The 16,712-nt window shown below is 38.2% G+C and overlaps 1 protein-coding gene across 2 annotated transcripts in view; it reads left to right on the top strand.

Annotated features, from left to right (window-relative positions):
* The window catches only part of LOC126094763 (3'-5' RNA helicase YTHDC2-like), a 287,438-nt gene extending 270,973 nt beyond the window's left edge, over positions 1–16,465 (top strand). The window contains exons 23-24 of one of the 2 annotated variants that reach the window (XM_049909314.1): positions 2,007–2,297; positions 13,852–16,465. In XM_049909314.1, coding sequence (XP_049765271.1) covers positions 2,007–2,297; positions 13,852–14,205 — 645 coding nt within the window. In that variant the 3' untranslated portion in view covers positions 14,206–16,465. The remainder of the gene's footprint in view (positions 1–2,006; positions 2,298–13,851) is intronic. The other variant, XM_049909315.1, reaches the window with a different exon arrangement.
* Positions 16,466–16,712: the final 247 nt, after the last annotated feature.

Raw genomic sequence — 16,712 nt, 5'->3', positions numbered from 1 at the left:
AGGCTGCATAACAAAGTTTCTGCCTGCTCAAACTCCCCTCCTCACACTGATCATAGCTATAAACTAAGCTGGATCACTGTTCCCCCTCCAACTTTCCATAGTGCTGTCCTGGAGCAACAGTGAAATATGGACAACAACATCTTCTAGGGTGCAGGTCATATGTAATGGTAGCAACTAATATGTAAACAAACGATCGCAGTTCTTGAACTTTCGCTCATCCCGTGATCTAGTGACACCTGTTCATACTGTGTCTTTATGTTGTAATTTATTCTCGAGACAGCAATTACAGGCAGTTTAATACAATTTATTTCATTTGTTAGACCTTTCATTCTGGATTATTTTCCTTCTTGTTTCATCTGAATGTCATCATCTTGTTTAAAAGCTGGTAGCGAGTCTCTCCAGTATTCTGATACATGTACAGTGACTAAATTTCTCATTTGCAACCCACTTGGTAAATCGCTAGTTTCTCATGATGAAATAAAATATTGACTTGGTTCAGAATCAAGAGGTGGTTTCTGAAGGACCAGATTTTCACCTTTGAACCTTTACTTAAAAACCATCACAAATGTATTTAGTGTACAGTATCCACACATGTATGTGAACTTTTATTGCATACCTGTTTAGATACAACAAAAGTTTGTGAGTTCATAGAATTTAGTATTATGTCCTCATGTGTTCCACAAAATTGTGAATTTTTAAGCAGTGCATTAGATTGTTGCAATGGCTAGTTCATAGTTTCTCGCTTATCTCTTGCCCTGTCACTCTGAGTCAAATGTCCCACGATTGTTCGAACAAGGTCAATACCATATTGAGTGCTTCAGCATTTCGGGAAATATCGAACCTATTCAAATGCAAGTATTGTTTGATTTGCCCTACACTTCAGGGCTGTTCAAAATGATGTACAAAACCTCAGTAGCCAAAGCTTCATCTGGAATTGTAAGATGAATCCAATAGTAATCCGTTAATCAATATAAAAACTTTGGCCTCAGCAGTAGCAGTTTAATCTGCAAATATAAGACATAAAATTTTTCGAATGGTGAATTTTGGAAAAAACCTCGTCTTATAATCAGGTAAATACAGAAGCTGTAAAATTCGTAATTTCATTATTGATTGCAAAAAACTCTGTGTAATACGTAAAAACTGTGTCACTTCTCTATATCTTTATTTAGATTGTGAAACAAACTTTATTCTAGAATGGTCACTGTAGAAAAACTCTGCACAATTTTGAGTATGTTCTCTATGCATTTGTAATGTTTGCTGTCATCACTGGGAAAAAATTGTATCTCTGAATCATCCAAGTGTATCGGGACATATGTCTGTGTCCCATTTCTCCTATAAGGCAGTTGTTATAATTGTATTTTTTACTTATTTTTTCATCATCTCCTCCCACTTTTTCTTCCCCCCCCCCCTCCCCCTTTCCAGTTTTTCTTTCTATTTTGTGACTATATTAATCTTTCACTTCTAGTTTTTTTTTAACCCATCTTACTTTTCACTCAGGCATTTATACCTTCATGTTTGCTTTCCTTCCTTCTCACAATTGCTACCTGTGAATTTAGGGTCTGTGAATCCTGAAAAGCCTCGTCCTATTAAATTCGTCCTCGCCTTTGTGGCACGATATTGATGTGAAGTTTTGAATGAGAGGAAAAGCTTCCTCCTTCATCCATCAGTAATGTATATCCATATAAATTCCAAGCCAATTGAATAGATGTATGTTTCACAGATTAGTGTCACCATGTAACAAATGCTTATAATATAAATTCCTAGAAAATATTTATATACTGTATTTGAAGGAAAGATTGTTAGGTGCTGTCACTGAGTGGCTACCTTTTCACAACTGAACTGGACTTCTGCAGAGTGTGTGGTAAAACTGTGGGTACTTTCTTTCTATTTCACTGTGTAATCATGGACATAGTGGCTGTGTCTACGAGGAACTGTAAGGGACAAGGCACTTATGTTACCTGCATCTTTTAGTTCTGTATGATGCAGTGCAACCTTGTATTTTACAGGAGGGCAAGCGTGTCATTCTGGTGTTCAGCGTCCAGGGGAGTGGTCATTTTCAAGGGTATGCACGATTGTTGGGTACAAGACCTGTTGATCCACCTCGAACAGGAGCCCCTGCAGATCCCTCTGGTGACTGTCAGCCACTACCAGAGATTCATGAACTTGGTGGCCCCAATATGGGGCAGCCATTGCCTGTTGAATGGCTGAAGAGAGCTAATGTGCCATTCCAGGCAACCAGGCACCTGCTCAACCCTTTCAATGAAAACCGGCGGGTGCAGACTAGTCGTGACGGCCAGGTAGAACTACATTCATAATTTATGTGCATGTGTCACTAACATGGAACATCTTGGGTGTCGAAAGGGAAATTTTCAAATGCAATATAACTCGTCTTACTCCTTGGTGTTGCTTGTTATTTCAACCAAGTTCCCCCTGATTCATACCCCTTTCTCTTTATCTTCGCTTGTCCATCCTTCTGTACTCTCCATTCCCAAACTGTGTGATTCCTTTGGTTTCTTTGTCTCTATGCTAAATATAGGGGAAAAGATTATTATCTAATGTTGTGTTTTCTCTTCTCCTAACGGTGGCTATAGAGATGTTCTTTTGAAACTAGATTCATGCACTTCACTGTAAATATTGTTATACAGCTGTGCTAGTATTTTTATTGCAGTAAGTATGAAGAAACTATCAACTTCATAGTTTCAGAATGGCCATTTCATTCACTTGAAAAATGTTGCATTGAATGTATATTCCATGTCGTATTATCATAACAGATAGTCAAAAGCTTCAGTGCCATATTTTCTCCAATGAAGAACTCTGTCCTATATGTTTTATGCTGATTGATTTAGCTTGCTTGCATTTGTAGTGAAAGATTCCCCACATAGTAGATTGCCTTTTTTGTTAATCTATCGCTGAACTTAGCTGCATTAATCTCTACAGTTAACTGTTATTTTTAATATTTCCAACAAGTGAAGAGTTTTAGAAAGAAACATAAAGCATGAACAGTGTACATTTCTAATATGTTACCTCAAATCCTATGACTACAGAATTATGATCTGAGTCAGTAGGATGCTAAACATGAAATGAATGCAGCATTGTCTTTCCTATAATGGCCTTTGAAATGATTATAAGCAGTATAGAGAGTTTCCAGAATGAGATTTTCACTCTGCAGCGGAGTGTGCGCTGATATGAAACTTCCTGGCAGATTAAAACTGTGTGCCCGACCGAGACTCGAACTCGGGACCTTTGCCTTTCGCGGGCAAGTGCTCTACCAACTGAGCTACCGAAGCACGACTCACGCCCGGTACTCACAGCTTTACTTCTGCCAGTACCTCGTCTCCTACCTAATATCATCTTCTCTCAACTACTTAGATAGTAAACTCCTGGCAACACATCATTCGATTCTGTAATTCACCTAGCTTCAGTCTCCAGTACCTTCTGCCCCACTCCCAATTTCAGTCATTCTGCACTCACACCTTCCTCTCCATCGGTTACCTCTTTTTCTCTTCTATCTCCCGTTCCCAATCCATTTCACTGCATGCCGCACACAAGTCCTCCTGCCTACGCTAGAGTGAGTTCACCAGTGCCACAGTCCTTTCCAATGTCCTTGTTGCATCAATCAGCTACCCTTCCATCTTGCCTTCCCTGTAACTCCACAACTGTTTCCTACCCTTGCCCAGCCCTCACCTCTGTCAATTTGGAGTGCCAGCATAATGTAGTCAGCAGTGACAGTATATATGTGCAGGTATGTGTCTTGTCTGTTATTTTTGAAGGAAGATTCATCTGATAGATTAGAAATGTTCTAAGTCTTGTTTATATGCCTATTGATGGCTGAGCTGCTTCCGGTGTTCAAAATGGCCATTTCATTCACTTACAAAATGTTGCAGTGAATGCATATTCAGTGTTACATGCACAAATCCTGATGAAATGAGATTACTGCCATGTTATTCTGAAAATATTTCTTATAAATAATAAGAAACTTCAAACATATTAATTAATGAAAGGATAAACTTTATAGGAGTTACTGGAAGTGAAAAAAATTCGAAAGGTGATGTATACCGTATTTACTCGAGTCTAAGCCGCACTCGAATCTAAGCCGCACCTGAAAAATGAGACTCAAAATCAAGGAAAAAAAGTTTCCCGAATCTAAGCCGCACCTGAAATTTGAGACTCGAAATTCAAGGGGAGAAAAGTTTTAGGCCGCATCTCCAAATCGAAACAAAGTTGGTCCACTGTAATATCAGACAATTTTGGTCGAATGAATGACGATACAGCTACAGTAGTTTGGTTCGAGTCGTAAGCTTAGCAGTTAAGCTTTACCAGGTAGCCATTGCTATGCATCAGGCGCTCCGTCCGTATTTATACGGGTACCCTTCCTTTTTCACGTGCTTCGCCTGGTTTGAATTGATTGCTTATTTTTCTTTGATCTGATAAGCGCAGCTTTCTTTGTTATAGGTGTTTATGTCACTCTACGCTGAAAATGCATTACTGTACTGGGTCATGCATTGTTTGTCGTACTCTGATACTGTGTGTTTACGGCCTGTCACTGATCGCGACATGGCTTGCTTTTGTGCGCGCTACCGCCACTTACAAATAAAAAAGAGAGAGAGAGAGAGAGAGAGAGAGAGAGAGAGAGAGAGAGAGAGAGAGAGGAATAGTCTCAGTAGCGAAACAATGGCAAGAGACTGCTACTTGTTGTTACTTATACTGCTGCTTTCTTTGATAATGATTAATAAGAACCAAATAATAGACTGCGTCTGATAGAAGATGTTCTGAACGTGTAGCGAAAATTTTTCTCCGTTTGAAAATCTTTGCAAGCGCCTCTTTAGCACATTACATTCTGCACAGAAATTAGAGTCATCTTAGATTTAAAAATCTAGTCAATTGCCTCGCTTCATTTCTGACTGTATCACTGTTTAGCATAAGAATAATACGAATATAAACATGACATGATATGTATATTCTTCCGCGTTTGCTGTTTCTCACTCTAGTTTTGTGGTTTATTACGCCGACAGGATTTAAATGAGATAGCAGCAAACACGAAACAGTACATGGCAAAATGTTTATATTCATATTATTCTTATGGTGACGAGAATACTGCATGTGATTCACAATTTATAAAAGTTCCTATTAGCAACCATCTCTTCTCACAGATAGGAAAAAAATCAGAACGTAGAGTTAGCCATATTGACAAACATCCTAAACATTCTTGACAGTCTGGTTTTCGTAGTACATTGAAATGCTGCTACATTCGAAGATGAACAATACGGAATTTGTATTTATCTTTGTGCCTACAAAGCATGCCTGTGTAGTGCTACATATATTCGACGGCAGAACTAAGTTGTGGCGGCTCCCGCCGACATTTTTAAGAACTTCCGCTCGCTTTGCACTCGATTCTAAGCCGCAGGCGGTTTTTTGGATTACAAAAACCGGAAAATAGTGCGGCTTAGATTCGAGTAAATACGGTATTTAGAAAATTGTATCGTGCCATGCAGGCAAACACCCTTTTTACACTTTTCAGTGGACTGACACCAAAAAGTAAAAAATTCAGGAAAGCAAAGAATACACAAGAAGCTAAAATGAATAAATTACTCTTACTGTCATTCCCTTTGTAGTTGTTGTTGTTGTTGTTGTTGTGGTCTTCAGTCCTGAGACTGGTTTGATGCAGCTCTCCATGCTACTCTATACTGTGCAAGCTGCTTCATCTCCCGGTAGGTACTGCAGCCTACATCCTTCTGAATCTGCTTAGTGTATTCATCTCTTGGTCTCCCTCTTCAATTTTTACCCTCCACGCTGCCCTCCAATACTAAATTGGTGATCCCTTGATGCTTCAGAACATGTCCTACCAAAAGATCCCTTCTTTTAGTCAATTTGTGCCACAAACTCCTCTTCTCCCCAATTCTATTCAATACCTCTTCATTAGTTATGTGATCTACCCATCTAATCTTCAGCATTCTTCTGTAGCTCCACATTTCGAAAGCTTCTATTCTCTTCTTGTCCATTCTATTTATCGTCCATGTTTCACTTCCATACGTGGCTACACTCCATACGAATACTTTCAGAAACGACTTCCTGACACTTAAATCTATACTCGATGTTAACAAATTTCTCTTCTTCAGAAACGCTTTCCTTGCCATTGCCAGTCTACATTTTGTATCCTCTCTACTTCAACCATCATCAGTTGTTTTGCTCCCCAAATAGCAAAACTCCTTTACTACTTTAAGAGTCTCATTTCCTAATCTAATTCCCTCAGCATCACCTGAATTAACGTGACTACATTCCATTATCCTCGTTTTGCTTTTGTTGATGTTCATCTTATATCCTCCTTTCAAGACACTGTCCATTCCGTCCAATTGCTCTTCCAAGTCCTTTGCTGTCTCTGACAGAATGACAATGTCATTGGCAAACCTCAAAGTTTTTATTTCTTCTCCATGGATTTTATCACCTACTCTGAATTTTTCTTTTGTTTCCTTTACTGCTTGCTCAATACACAGATTGAATAACATCGGGGAGAGGCTACAACCCTGTCTCACTCCCTTCCCAACCACTGCTTCCCTGTCATGTCCCTCGACTCTTATAACTGCCATCTGGTTTCTGTACAAATTGTAAATAGCCTTTTGCTCCCTGTATTTTACTCCTGCCACCTTCAGAATTTAAAAGAGAGTATTCCAGTCAACATTGTCAAAAGCTTTCTCTAGGTCTACAAATGCTAGAAACTTAGGTTTGCCTTTTCTTAATCTAGCTTCTAAGATTAGCCTCTTTATATTGGATGGATAAAAAATCTACTCACCAAGCAGCAGCAGCAGAACACACATATAAAAAAAGGTTTTAATTAGGCAAACTTTCTGAGCCAGTGGCTCCTTCTTCAAGAAGAAGCGTTGAGGGGGAAGGAAGAGGGTTGAAAGGATTTTAATTTAAATGTTGCCTATTTATAAAATCTGAAGTAATTAATTGTTTTCATTTCTTTCTAATAATAATTAGCTCTACTTTCTCCAGAATGTACAAAGCATGAAACACATTATCATCACCTGATGCACCACTAATGTACTGCCTCAAAATGCTAATAGCTCCCATAGATTCTCTACTGCTTGGTACAACACAACTGGTTTTTGGCCACCATTTTCATCATCGTTTTCACCAATCATCTCTTTCTTTCCCTCTTCTAAATGTTGGCACCTCTGAAGTGATGACTGAAGCATCAACACTGACATACTCTTGAAAACATAAACGATGTGCCTATTACAGAAGGCTCTATAGGCTCAGACAAATCATCTTCCAGTGGTTCCTGTGTGTTTTCTGTGAACTTAAATCCTGCTTTCATAAAAGGGTTAGAAATAGTTAAACAAGTCACATCCATCCATGCTTTGGCTACATAGTGCATAGCACACAAAAGTGTTATAGTCTTAGATTTTGGGTCCATGTCATTATCGTGCATAAATATGGCCTTCTGTACAAGAACTGTTCTATATTTCCATTTAAATGAATGGATGATTCCCAGCTCAGACAGTTGACGCTCACTCGTCAATTTGGAGGCAGTAACACTAACTCAATATTTCTGAGCTGCAGATTGTCAGGGCATACTGGACAACTGTCACGTAGCAGCATTATTTTACAATTTCTTGGCCCCATTTTAGCATCCAGTGCGTGAATGGTGGATGTGAAGATGGAACTGGTCATCTGTGCAGTGCTGTAGGAATCATAATTAGTAGGCAGAGTTCTCACATTTTTAAACACCTTAGCTTTTTCAGTTTACCAGTTACCAAAGGAAGTGATTTTTCAGACCGATCAGCATTGACCATAAGTAAAATGGTTATCCCACTGTAGTATTTCTCACCTATAATACATAAGATAGTTTAAAATGATTTAAATTAAAAAAAAAGAAGGTTTTACTTGGTAATATGTTATAAAAAGATCAGTTTCATCAAAATTAAAAATATTTTTTTGATCATAATCTTTAAAGATATTTTGCAGTTCTTTTTTCCATTGGTCCTCAGTTCCACTATAACCACTTACAATTTCACCACACAATTGGTTTTAAACAATGTCGCAATGAGTTTTAAATTGATTGAGCCAACCACTTGATACTGTGAAGTTCGAGGCCCCTGTTTTGCAGCAAACTGAAGTGCCTTATCTCTCAGTATGTTGCCATCAAGTGGAATTTCTGACACTCTCGTGCTAACAGACCACTTTGCAATGAGTTTATCCAAACAATCATACACTATGTAATCAAAAGTATTTGGACTCCTTCAAAAACATATGTTTTTCATATTAGGTGCATTGTGCTGCTACCTACTGTCAGGTACTCCATATCAGCGACCTCTGTAGTCATTAGACATTGTAAGAGAGCAGAATGGAGTGCTCTGCGGAACTCACGGACTTCGAATGTAGTCAGGTGATTGGGTGTCACTTGTGTCATACATGGAAATGTGAAGGGACACATACAGCACAAAAGCATACAGGCCAGCCTCGTCTGTTGACTGACAGAGACCGTCGACAGTTGAAGAGGTCGTAATGTGTAATAGGCAGACATCTATCCAGACCATCACATGGAAATTCCAAACTGAACGATTGAAGAGTTGAACAGTGGAAAAACGTTGTGTGGAGTGACGAATCACAGTACACAGTGTGGCGATCCGATGGCAGGGCGTGGTTATGGCAAATGCCCGGTGAATGTCATCTGCCAGCATGTATAGTGCCAACAGTAAAATTCATAGATGGTGGTGTTATGGTGTGGTCATGTTTTTCATGTAGGGGGCTTGCACCCCTTGTTGTTTTACATGGCACTATCACGGCAAAGGCCTACATTGATGTTTTAAGCACCTTCTTGCTTCCCACTGTTGAAGAGCAATTCGGGGATGAAGATTGCATTTTCAACACAATCGAGCACCTGTGCATAATGCACGGCCTGTTGCGGTGAGGTTACATGACAATAACATCCCTCTAATAGAGTGGCTTGCCCAGAGTCCTGACTGAATCCTATAGAACACCTTTGGGACATTTTGGAATGCCAACTTCATGCCAGGCCTCACCGACCGATATCGATACCTCTCCTCAGCACTGCATGAAGAACGGGCTGTCATTCCCCAAGAAACATTCCAGCACTTGATTGAACATATGCCTGCGAGAGTGGAAGCTGTCATCAAGGCTAAAGGTGGGTCAACACTATATTGAATTCCAACATTGCTGATGGAGGGTACCATGAACTTGTAAGTCATTTTCAGCCAGGTGTCCAGATACTTTTGATCATATAGTGTATCTCCCAAGTGCCGTCAATACTATTTGTTAGAATTTAAACCACATCTTTACTACACCTGTATAGTCAGATTGGAAGGAGTGGAGACTGTCTCATAGGAAGGCATCAAGTGTGTGTTTATCTGCTTTTTTAATTACATGTGATTTTCATTTATTTTTGATGGGTTTTGTTGTTACGTTATTTAGTCTCACAAAATTCCTGTATCCACCATGATGCTCCTTATTTGCTCAGGATTATTTGTTGCAAAGAGGTGAAGTATGTTTTTGCAATCATTTTCGCTTTGAGTGGGCTTGTGAACTACTTGACTTAAATAATTTTCTGAGAAAGCATTCAGAACGATTTCAGATGATGTTTTATGCTTACCCCCAACTTTAAGCACACATGAATATGAAGATGGTAGCTTTTCTTTCAGACATGTCCAAAAGAACAGCTACCATCTTCATATAGTTAAGGCTAACCGGCCATTGACCTTCTGTGCAGATGCGCACGCATTGCCTGGACTCTTACGGGACTCAGTAAAATTGTCTGCTACGAGTAATGAGTGTAATGGGCAGGGGCACTACGAATGTAGTGTGTGGACATTAAGTTGGGAATGTGGGTCTCACGGGGAGCATGCAAGGGATAAATCCCTGCAGTCGCCCTATCCTCTGTGCCCTTGGTGGCTCAGATGGATAGAGCGTCTGCCATGTAAACAGGAGATCCTGGGTTCGAGCCCCGGTTGGGGCACACATTTTTAACTGTCCCCATTGATGTATATCAACACCTGTCGACAGCTGAGGGTCTTGATTTAATTATCATTTCAACTTTAAACAAGTATTTTTGCCAACATGTCCAGGGTAGAGTGAATTCACCAGCAACTATAATTGTATTTGAAAGGAGACTGAAGTTTTCTTCTCACATTTTACATTTTCAGATGTGTAATTATTTGAATTTGAATAATCTTAGAGACTAGGAAATGGTGTATGATATTCTGCTTCCATACTCTGGAGGTGATAATGTTTCTGATTTAGAGGGAGTCCAGAAGCTAGTGAAGATCTGCTTGACTAAGACATCTCTGTCCCAAAGATCTAATCTTCAATCAGTCAATTAAATGTTGGTTTTGCTCTTTGAAATCAAAAGAACCTTCTCATTTCATACTGGGAGAAGATGTATCACACTGAGAGAACATATACTGAAACAGAGTAATGTCAGACAATAGCCAGATAATTCTGTTTCTCTTGTCTTCTGCAATCTCTTCTCTTGCAGCACAGCTGATGAAAACACCACACAAAAGAGGAATTTTTTGTTGTGCACATCCCAGGGAAGTTAGAAGGGACTCAAAAAATTATTAAAAAAGTGAAAAATTGAAGAGGAATGAATTTAAATTTGAGAATGGAAGTTATCGTTAGTTGTGAAATCGGTGAACAACCGGCCAGAAACTTTTCTCATCACATTACAGGATCCAAGGGAATGCATGGCTACCATAGAAAAAGCAGATATGGTACTACAGAAAATATCAGTTGCTCCTTTGTAGTCTGAGAGCATAATAAAATTATGGGAAAGTTGGAACAGTTTCAGCAGTTATGTGAGAAATGCGAAATGAAATGGCATTGTGTGAATTGGCGGCACATGATTTTTATAGTTTACTATAGAAAGCAATCAAGTGGCAGAGAAATTGATTTCACATTGCCAGGCTACTGATAGAATTTTCCTCCAGAAAAAGTCAAGGCAACAGGTTTATATCCCTAGGAGAAAAGGCAAATTTCCCTGATGTGAAACAAGAAAGTGTAGGAAACTACCAGCATAGAAAGTGCCAAAACTGTAGCACAATATCATCTGAAAAATGAGTATACTATATATGAACATCATTCAGATCATGTCCCACCATTTAGAAAATTTCATAGCAAATGATTTTGAAGTTACATATTTTTAAAAGGGGGCGGCACGCGCACCTGTGTTTGTGGAAAACATAGGAGTTGGTTAATTTCTTCCCATGGCACTAAATGGGGTACTAGGTTAAAGCAATGGTGTTTACCAGGCTATATGCTTTTCTTTCCCCAAATGATTTTGTGTATTAGCAAATAGCAATTATTAAGTGTACAGGAAAAGCAGCTGATCTTTATATTATATGTGGATATTCTTTAAAAACAAAAACAGCCATGATACATAGGAAAAGAGCTGATTTGAGGAAGAAGCATAGTGGAGTATTTTGACGGATGCAAAAGAAGCAGGGGGAGCAATTAGGGAACGTAAGCTTGAATATAACATGGCCAATAATTCTGTTGTCATGAACATTTCAGTGTAAAAGCATCTACAAAGAGTGTTCAAGACGTAATGCAGCACATTTTTTTGTGAAAGCAGGTTGGTTTTTGTTTTTCAACATGATCTCTGTTCAGTGCAACCGTATGCCACCTTACTGGGAGGGCCTGTATACCTGTATGGTACCACTCTAGTGGTCAACGTCAGAGCCAACGGCTTGCTGCATGAATAACTTCCCTATCATCCGTGTACTGCTTCCTGTGGAGTGCATCCTTCATTGGGCCAAACAGATAGAATCAGAAGGTACAAGATCCAGACTGTAGGATAGATAGGAAGAACATTCAAACGAAGTTTTGTGAGCACCTCTCGGGTGCGCAGACTTCTGTGAGTCCATGCATAGTGAAGGAGAAGTTTGTTCACATTTTTGTGTTAACGAACAAGCAAAGTCATTTCTTCTGTAACCTGAGAGTAGCATAATACACTTCAGAGTTGATCATTGCACCATGAGGGAGGCTATCAAACAGAATAACCCTTCAGAGTCCCAGAAGACTGTCAACATTACTTTACTAGCTGAGGGTGCGGCTTTGAACTTTCTCTTTGAAGGAGAGGTGGTTTGCCTCCGCGCCATGGATTACTGTTTCGTTTCCAGTGTGAAGTGATGAAACATTGTTTAATTTCCTGTGGTGATGTTCAACAAACAGATTGTCATGATCAGCCTCGTAAAATGCAAGCAATTCTGCGCGTATGGCCTTCCATTGCTCTTTGTGGTCTTCTGTTAGGTAGCAAGGAACCCAGTGGGCACACATCTTTGAGTTTCTCAACTGGTGGATGAATGAGAGTGCCCACACATTCCAACATCGCATTCCTGAGTCACAGCAGTGTGTGGCCAGACAGCACGCTAGGGATCGGACAGTTTTGCACGACCTTGTTGCAATGATGACGGACATCTTGCCCAATGACTCATTGTGTTTTTGTTCACTGCCAAGTCTCTGTAGACATTCTGCAAGCAGCTATGAATATCTGCGATGCTCTGGTTTTCTACCAAGAGAAACTCAGTGACAGCTCTCTGCTGCAGCACAGCTCCATTACAGACGTCATTTTGAAGGTTATGTACCGTGCCGCCACCTATCAAAACAACATGAAACTATAGGATCTGAAGCAGGCATATTGCACAATGTCCCACAACAAATTCTTCCCTTTTTCAACTGGAATTGGCCGAGAAAAAATGTGTTAAATTACTCATTGAACAGTCCTCATAGATTACATATGTTGTTGGTGTAAAACATTCCTTCCTGTGTCTAGTTATTTGCTTAGTAACCGTAGATGCATTTGCACTCTGTCAAATTGAAATGCTGTATATAATTTGTTTCATTAGGTTACGAAATGGGTGCCTGACCTAAGTCACATTATTCTGCAATGTGTTCCCGGAGATTTGTGCACATACCAGTGGTTTTATAGCAATGTCCCATGTGACCTCTGTTGATGTATAATGCTGTTGATCATTTATTTATTTTTGTTTGAACTCTGCAGTACTTCTTTTTTTTTCCCTTTTTTTCCGCCTACAGTTTCTAGCTTTTCTTAAGATTAAGTTGTCAGGCTTTATAGGAACTGAAATAAGGCAGCTACAAACTGCATCTGGGATAGTAGCCTATCTTTGGCAGTGGGATTTAATGAACAGTGTCACCACTAAGAAGCGAATGTTTTAAAGTAAAATTGGCCATTCCTACAATAACATTCAAGCTTGTACTAGTATCATGAAGTCCAAACTGAAATTTTAAAGACAGCTGCACAAAATAGATACATTTTCAGTGTCTAAACTCACTCCTGCATTATTCTTACTGTTGATTAAATCTAAGTAGAATGAACATTGATTTTAAAATAATTACACAGGTGTGATATGTATATTACATTGTATCAAAAGCAATGCAGAAAAACTGTAGTCATAATCAAGGTGAATGAAAGAAAGGAATAGTGACATGAACGTGAGAGTTACTAAGTAAAACCACAGACAGTTCTGTTCGATTACAAAGACAGGGCATGGTGAAACAATGAAAGAAAGGAATAGTGACATGAACGTGAGAGTTACTAAGTAAAACCACAGACAGTTCTGTTCGATTACAAAGACAGGGCATGGTGAAACAAAGATAAAATCTGAATATGAAATGAACCAAAGAGAGTGTTAATGCTATATGTAATAATAATAAGAAACAGTAGCAGTATTGTGTTGACATAGTGCAATATATTAAGAATATTATCATTAATTACACTGTATTACTGTTAACAATGGTGCAGAAAAATCCAGTGTATCTGTGTACTTTCTCTTATTGTCATTATGCTTACTAGCCTACTCTTCTTTCTTCTAGGAAATAGAACCCACAGTTGGGGAAGAACTCTGTAACCTTTGGGACCGAATACCGCCATTCATCCATAAGTCAATGCTTTCAGCTCGCCAGCAACTCCCTCATCAGCAACAAGGGCAGCATCAACAACCACATCAGCAGCAGCAGCATCATCAGCAGCAGCAGCAACAACAACAACAACAACAACAACAACAACAACAACAGCAGCAGCAGTTACAACAAGGATCTAGTTCTACAATTCTTGGCAAAAGTTTCCATCATGGTCGTCCCATCCGTGGAAATTTTTCTTATGGTGGATATAGTCGTGGAACAGGCTTCCATTATTACAGTCCTCGAGGGGGACACCATAACAAGTGAAAGACTGTAATGCCTTTTTTTTTTTTCAAAGTCAGGCAAGTATAATATATAGTTTAAAATGGACACAGATGTTCTTGATTCTTTTATGTCACTGCTGGTGTTCTGTAGTAAAGCGAAGTGGGTGTCATCAGTATTTACCATAACTTTGCATTGCAGGCAGAGTTGATAGTGTTCTTGGATGTTTGTAATGAGATGATAATTCTGTGTCTCTCTTTCTTCGTGCCTTATGAAGTGTGGTGTTGTCAATATGCGACATAAAACCTATTGTTAGATGAAACAATCTTTGATGTGTTCCTGTATTCCCCATTTGTGTTTTTTAGTCATGTGATGCTTCTCTTCATTTTGCTTTGCATTATTTCTGTTGCTAAAGTGACTTTTTATTTGTAATTTATTGTTCATTTTATACAAAGAAACAAATTGAACAGACAAGTCATCTGCACTTAGGTTTTTGGAAATATTAACCTAATCCCACGATTGCTCATTTTACTCGAAAGTGATTTATTTTATGTTCATCTTCACTGTATCAGTTTGCTTTTTATTTCTTTGCACTTGTAAAATAATAGCGTTATTCGTTGTGGGTTTAAAGCAAAATGTAGAGGAAAAAATTTCCTTTATTGTTGGGAACATTTTTTTTTCTTTTTTAGTGCCAAGTGCTGCCTAAACAGTCATGACTGATAGCCAGTTTGTTGTATTTTGTGTATTAATGGCTAACATTTACATTCAGTGTAAAGATATTAAAATACCCCACATAACAAAAACGTGAATTTTAATGCAGGAAGATTTTGATCAAGATCTTTATAATACAGGGTATCCTGTTAACATTACATATTGATCATTTTTTAGCACAGTTAATGATTATAGTGTGATCATTTGTAGTTACGTAAATATTACTATTCCATTATAACATAGGATACTTGTGGCTTAAAACAAGTATTTCCTTGGACAAGATTTTTATGTTGCTGTGCCAGTGAGGGACTGTATAATTAGTGTAATTTGTTATTAGTACCAAAGGCCACAGTTTTTAAATAGCTCGCATTGTTTCTTTCCCAAATAATTCTTACACTTCCCTGTCCGTGCAAGACTAAACTGAGTGAGATTTTACAATCTGATTTTAAGACATTGCATGAAAGTGTCTGTATGTAGAATATCCATGACATTATCATTTGCTTTCAGTCAAATGTACTAATGGTTGAAGTGAAATCATGAGTGAAGAACATAAAAAAATAATTACTCACCAATCTGGAAAGAATCACAACTGCCATTTCAGAACAGAAATAAGAGTTGTAGTTATTTAATACTACAGTTTGAGATGTTTGTATGTGTGTTTTGTTAGACAGAGGTGGAAACAATTTAACCAGCAGATTCAGGGCATGAGGTACAACACTGTTTCAACTCTAACTTATTCTTGACCAAAATGTTGGTTTCATCATTGTGTGGGTGAACAATTCAGATGTAAAGATGTGAATCAGTATTCCACTTACAAACAAATTGTCATTATTTTTAACTTCTGTTTCTGGAGGATGTGAATAGCATATGACATAAAATCCATGTGTAGTAGGAACATTTATCCATACAGTAACTGTTTGTCATTTGCACCATCATTGTAAACTGATATAATCTAATCTGAATAGTTTCCATGCCTCATTTAACCCATATTCTCATACGTATAACATTCACAGCTTGATGAAAATTTACAATCCAAATTTTACTTCTGTTATCAGATAAGATGCATGTGTTCTATCCTGATTTCTAATGGAACATGCAAACTACAAGATTTGAAACTACCAGTTTGGTGTCAGGAAAACTGTGACTTTTTGCATGAGTGTGTTGCACATAATGCAATGTTAAGGAAGTGACAGAGAGGAAGCTCTTAAGATGTGTTTTATTTATGTAAAACACAGTTAAATGGTACAAATATGCAGTATTATTATTGTTATATCATTTATTTTGAGGTATGACCTCCGTTCTTCCTTAGGTAGTGATACTGATAACCCTTTTGAAATGTAATAACACTGGTAATATTAATGAAGTTGTTATCTACTAAATGTTGATCTTAATTACTCTAATATTATTTCAAGTCACTACATGTGCTGTAATATGATTTGTTTACTTTCACATTCATCATTGCATTGTATTGGAAATATTCACCTAACATGAAATAAAAATATTATTACCTCTGTTGTCTTTATTTGATGTTTGGAATTTATTTTACATTGCAGTAATTCATTTTATTTGAGATTATAAATACACATTGGAAATTTGTATTTTACAGATTTTTTTAATAAATATAATTAAAGAGCTGAAATGAACTAGAAACACTTCCACATATTTGTTGCCTCCCCCATCAGTTACCTATCCTACTGCACCTGCAGAACATTTTGATTGATTTCAGCAGGTTTGTAGTACTGTTATAGTTACATAATTCTTGTGTTATTAGATGAAAAAGTGTTGAATTAGGTGCTTCATTGAAAGGTAAGCAAGTGGTGGCTTTGTGTGCAAGGTAAGCA

Source organism: Schistocerca cancellata, chromosome 8 (assembly GCF_023864275.1).
Source record: "Schistocerca cancellata isolate TAMUIC-IGC-003103 chromosome 8, iqSchCanc2.1, whole genome shotgun sequence".
NCBI lineage: Eukaryota > Metazoa > Arthropoda > Insecta > Orthoptera > Acrididae > Schistocerca > Schistocerca cancellata.
Note: the sequence above shows the minus strand (reverse complement) of the source record. Positions and strands in the feature narration are given on the sequence as shown.